Source organism: Cibotium barometz, chromosome 8 (assembly GCF_041138505.1).
Source record: "Cibotium barometz isolate CiBa-2024 chromosome 8, ASM4113850v1, whole genome shotgun sequence".
In the NCBI taxonomy this organism is placed as follows: Eukaryota; Viridiplantae; Streptophyta; class Polypodiopsida; order Cyatheales; family Cibotiaceae; genus Cibotium; species Cibotium barometz.
The window spans coordinates 26,382,412-26,388,320 of NC_141053.1; the positions used below are offsets into that span (position 1 = coordinate 26,382,412).

The 5,909-nt window shown below is 41.8% G+C and overlaps 1 protein-coding gene across 1 annotated transcript; it reads right to left on the minus strand.

Annotated features, from left to right (window-relative positions):
- Positions 1-1,695: 1,695 nt before the first annotated feature.
- Positions 1,696-2,451, minus strand: LOC147636099 (non-specific lipid-transfer protein 1-like). Its single transcript, XM_086801523.1, has 2 exons — positions 1,975-2,451; positions 1,696-1,861 (listed from the first exon to the last, which is right to left on the minus strand). Exons 1-2 carry the CDS (start codon positions 2,319-2,321, stop codon positions 1,852-1,854), a joined length of 357 nt encoding a protein of 118 aa, XP_086657649.1. The 5' UTR covers positions 2,322-2,451; the 3' UTR covers positions 1,696-1,851.
- Positions 2,452-5,909: the final 3,458 nt, after the last annotated feature.

The window sequence follows — 5,909 nt, forward strand, 5'->3', positions numbered from 1 at the left end:
AAATCTTTAAGAGACAAAAATAAGAGTTCCATATTTCACTTAATGATTAAGTTTTCACACAATAGAATGAACAATGAAATCTATTTTTCTTGCTTTCAAATGATCTTTTGCAATTTGTAAAAGATTACACCTAGGCCAATGACTATTCAACCTTCATAACCTACCTCTCCCACCAACATACAATCTTGGATCCAAGGAGTAAACACATGATTAACTAAAATAACAATTAGATAATAATTACAATAAAAGACTCAATAATAACGACAAAAGATTATAAATCCATTGCTTTATCAACTCTATATACAATGCTTTAAGTCCTTGAATCTTATCTCCCATTTTGACTATATTAACTCATCTTGATCCGTCCTAATTACAACATAATTAGTCTACATAATGTATGTTATCACTTAATCTATATCATTGCTTATTTCTCTTTGAATCTATCCTTTTACTAATTTTATGAATTCACATTCACAAAAATAGACTTTAATCATGTCATTCATTGACATTGGTAATCAAACCCAAATTTTAATAACATTTGTGTTGACAGCACATCAACAAACATAAAGATCAACGACAATGAATGAGAAACACTCCATGATTTGATGCAAGACACATCAACAAACATAAAGATCAACAACAATGAATGAGAAACACTCCATGATTTGATGCAAGACACATGGGTTTTCAATGGTTACTCCACTATTTACAACATAATGATGGCTTTGTTATGGATTGCCCATTAACATGTTACATTAGAATTTGAAGAAAAGTGACCCGTTTTCATTGGTTAAGTAGTTTCAACATACTTATACCTTTGTTGGGGGTCCTCCATTACTTTGCTACATTAGAATTTGAAGAAAAATAAGTTTACAATGCTTACTCAAGTAGTTCCAACACATGGATTTTCAATGGCTACAAGTATTTACTTATGGGCAAGAAAAACGGATTTTCAATGGTTACTCAAGTAGTTCTAACATACTTATGGCTTTGTTGTTGGTTGTCTGTTGCCCATTGGCATGTTTCATTAAAATTTAAATTACAAAATTTTGAGAATCGACCTTAACCTAGTCGAAAGAAAAGACATGGGTTCCATCACTTTGTCCAATCAACTGTACAGATTGACCCACAAACTCCTTCCAATTATGGTTTTTTGGTCCCTGCCCTTTTTTTTCGTATACTGTCTTCCAATTATGGTTTTTTGGTCCCTGCCCTTTTTTTCGTATACTGTTAAGTATTATTGCTTTTCAACAAAAACATTTTTTAAAAATACATTCAGCTAGCTTAAATTAGGTTTTGAGAACAAATTTCCGAAATAATAACTAGTTATTACTGTGTTGAAATTACTGTTCATTATTGCTCCTGATAGCCGCTACATAACTGAGGTTTGGAAATTGAAATATACTTGTTGAATTTCAAAAAACGGCTCTCATAGATGCAGGTCCCAGTGCGTTCTCTCTCTCTCTCTCTCTCTCTCTCTCTCTCTCTCTCTCTCATACGCGCGCGCGCGCACACACAAACCTCTCTAGTCCTCTCTCCTCTCTCCCAGTGCAAGCATGGATGCCCGTCCCCGTGATGCAGGGCCCAGTACGCTCTCTCTCTCTCTCTCTCTCTCTCTCTCTCTCTCTCTCGCACGTAGAAACCGCTTCCTTCTGTCTGTCTGTCTGTCTGTCTCTCTCTCTCTCCACAACACACACAAGCATTGAAACTGCTATTACTTCACTAACATAGGTAATACATTATATCCATAATTATTGTGTACATTAATTTTTATTTAAAGCATCACAGCGGCAGAGCTATCGCAGGTTGTTGATGGTAGAGCCGAGGCGACGCCTATCCGCCCACCACTTCTTAAGTGACTCTGGAAGCAAGCAGATCACACCAAAATAAACGTGTAAGAAGCGGGGATCATAGCATTAAAACGATCAGACACAGCCAAAAAGAACAGCTGAGGGTAGGACTAATTATAATTACTTGGAGCAATCCTGGGTGAGGCTGAAGGGGTGCTTGGCTCCGCATAGCCCCGAGAGCGAGGAAACGGCGGAAGGGATGGGCTTGAGGCTGGCGGCGGCGCTCTGGAGGCACTTGCAGACGGCCTGGCGGTCGGCAGTGGTAGCGGCGAGGCCGTCTAGCTTCTTTACGCCGGCGCAGCAGGCGGAGGCGGGTGTGGGCTTCGGGGTGCCCTTGGTGACATAAACCAGGCACGGAGCTATGGTTGCCGACACCGTGCCGCAGGTGATGGCTCCCTCGGAAGTGAAAGCCAGACAATGCAGCACCAGAAGCAAACCTAACACGAGGGACGGCCACAGCTTGGTCTCCATGCTACCGATGAGGGAGTGAGCTAGCAGAAGAGCAGCAGCTAGTGGGTGATGGCGGTGCAGGTGGGGTGGTAGGATGGAGTGGTGTTGCTTATAAAGCCTTTCGTGGTGGGATCACGATCGCATCACGCCTTTAGAAAAACACAGCCGTGCTTTCAACAAAGCAAGGAAAAAGTAGACTTTGTATGTTGAAGTAACTCTTTAAGAAGATACTTGAAGATCTTCTCTGCTTAGGGCCAGGTCGCATTAAGGGCCATCCTGCTTGCCAGCCGGTTATTTTAACCGTGTTGGAAAGGGAGCAACAATGTAATGATAAATAATAATGATAATAATAATGTTTAATGATTTTTTAACACATCTTTTGAGGAGCAGCCGTCCCACCCATTGAGCTCCCACCAGTGTTCGAAAAAAACCCGGGTATAGTGTAATTTGCACTTGCAGATTTTTAAAATTACCTTCAAATTTGAAACTTAAGGTACAAAAACCTGCATATTTTGAGGGGTTGTAGAACAAAAACCTTCAAAATTTGAAATTTTTCTTTATAAATAATTTCACAATTTTTAGATGAAGGTTTTTTACTTTTTGGGAAAATAGTTTTTTTCGAACACTGGCTCCCACAATTTTTCCACCTTTCTTTGAGCAAGGTCCTGCCCTCAAAGCATCACATCACCTATTTAATGTAAATAATCATCATCTTGAATGCCTTTCTCTTCCATCAAATAACCTTTTTAACTTGCTCTAGCAAGTCACTACCACCTGGAAACTGGGCTGACAAGCAGGATAGAGCCTTAATGCGACCTGGCCCTTACTACTGTGGTCATGCACAGAGTGAAATGAAGGATGGCTGGGTGCTTTTCCAATGTGTACTGCATGGACCCATGTGAGTGCTTGTCCCTTCGCCCACAGTCTACAGAGAGAGGCTCACAGCACTCCAAGGCCACCTACCCCCAGAGGCCCTTCAATGCCAGACCACGAAGGACTTCGTACATAGTACCACCCATAACCTCGCACATACTATACATTAAAAATGTCCTTTCATATATGTATATATTTCTTTCATTATTCAAAGATGATATTGAGTCGGTTGTAGAAAAAAAAAAGCCCGGACATGTAGTGCTCTTCTTAAAGAAATTAATTATACAGCGCCTGTAATTTTCACCAAGCGTTTCCTTCACACTCTAATCTAAGGGCCTTCACAACTGCAACAACGGTACCCATCCATTCCTGCCGGGCTTGATTTTTGATGGGCACCTTTGCCCTTCAAAATTGACGGATTTGTGAAGTTTTTTTTTTAAAAAAATACAAAACAACTATGACGTCTGCTCAGAGTATTGGCATGCATTTTCGACAAAAATTCACATAAAGTTGTAAGTTATCCATGCCCCCTTTACACATAGCTAAATAAGCTCAAGAAAATGTTGGACAATGAGACCCTCTTGTCGAAAAGTGAACTTTTTGTTGCTTGGTGGTGTAATGATAATGGGACCCTCTTGTAAAAAGGGAGCTTTATGTTGATTGGTCCTTCCTAGTTTGCCCATCCCATGGACAACTAGTTTTGGCTACCCAAGTTTTCCCTTTTTATGGGTCTCATCCTAGTTAGAAAGTGGAGAGATTATACTTTTGTATACCCAAGTTTTTCTTTTGAGTTTTTTGATTGGCTATTCCAAACAAAAAGTTTGCAAGGCCTTTGTGTGTAAAGGGCCTAATTATAACTAAATCTTGGATTTTGTGAGGCTTTTTAGTCTTGCCATTTTGCAAGACATTGTGAAGTTTTGGATGTTTGAGTGATCAACCTTGATTTCTCAACATCTACTTGTGGATCCAATGGTGTATGACTTTTTGATAATTACAATATACTTTATTTATACCATGGAGTTGTTATTTATGTAACAATACTCCTTAAATTTTGACTATATGCTTTGTTTTCCTTGAAATATGCCAACTGGCATGCATGGTGTAAGAAAATGGTAAAAATTGGTTGTTATTCATACTATGATTCCCAAAGTGTGCTTGCTAAACTTAAGTTTCATTGTTAATCCTTGCCCATAGCTTGTTTATGTGTTTTGCAAGGTGAGAGTCACTTTTGATAGCTCATCGAATGCTTTTTTCCATATGTTTGTTGTTTAATCAAGGCCACATGTGGCTAGTTGATAAGGACTTATGTCACGTAGTCTATAGTGATTACATAAGGGCTTGACCAGGCTCCGAGTACGCATGCCAGGGAGCAGGCGGCGAACAAGTCTGGGGTTTAGGGGTGAGACATATAGGTTGTAGCACTGCGGGTATCCGGGCTAGTGTAGGCTGGGCAGGCATGCCACTATATATAGCCCGGTGGAATGGGGGACTCCTCATTCTGATCTACGGCTGGGAGGTGAACTAGAGCTAGGCCTTCTCCCTCTCCATGTAGTTCGACTGCAAAACATTGGTATCAGAGCATAGGTGTCATCCTCACCGTGTGAATGGAGAGTGTAGGTGTCATCCTCATCGTGTGAATGGGGACTGGGCCCACTAAGGTTTTTTGGAACCATAGAATTGGATTTTATTTTATTATTTTATTTAAAAAATCGGATCTTATCGTCCTCGAGGCGACTGTGTGTGGTGGAGGAGCATGGAAGCTTGAGGGGGCTATCTCTCTCTCTCTCTTTTGTTGGAACTGGGGGACGCATAAAGGACAAGAGGGCTCTACTCTCTCCATCTCGTTGTCGACTGGCAGCGACAACAAGGAGACTTGGTGGGGGGCCAGCTGGGCAACACAATAATAGCGGTCATAACAACACGGCCAAAGTGCGCCATCAACTCGTTAAGCCCGCACTCAGCAACGCACACAGGCAAAGACGGGTTTAAACGGCACAAACAAAACGCGTGGAGAGGAAAGCTCTTTTTCTCTCTCATTTCACTTGTTGAAGGAGGAAAAGAGGGCTAGTTCAGACAACGGGGGCTGGCCCAACCACACTGTCATGACAAAGCCACCACAGCCACACATCGGCCACGACATCCACATCAACAAAGGACGCACAGTTCTCGTGAGTAGAGTGACAACACTGCAAGGAGTAGAGTGAGCCCAGTCGAATCCTAGTAGCGCCGCCCTGCAACACAAGCAGAGAGCACTGGCAACACAAGCCAAGAGACACCGCCGGTAGACAGCCACAACGTTACCGGCCAGCAACACAATGATCATTGCCAGCCACAAACGGAGCCACAAGTAAGGAAAGGCACCAATAGCCTGCACACAGAAACAAAGGCAGAAGTGGGGGTGGGCGCAGCAAATCAATTCGGGCTGCAGTCACCACGCATCATTGCACTGCCACCACGAGTACTTCATCGCATCGCGCGCGTCGTCGTCGGTTTACCGAACTTGTCGGATTTGTTGCCACAGCGCACAACACCTCGACTGGGGTCGGTAACGAGTTCCAGTTTTACCTTGCATCTTTTTATTTATTTATTTTCATTGAACATTATTTTCTATATATTCAAAAAAGTATTATATATATAGAAAGAAGAAAAAATCTAAAATGTCTAGTGGGGGTAATCCACTCGTAGCGGGACTAGAAAATTTTTATAGTATGCTATCTTCCATTTTCAGCCTTTCAT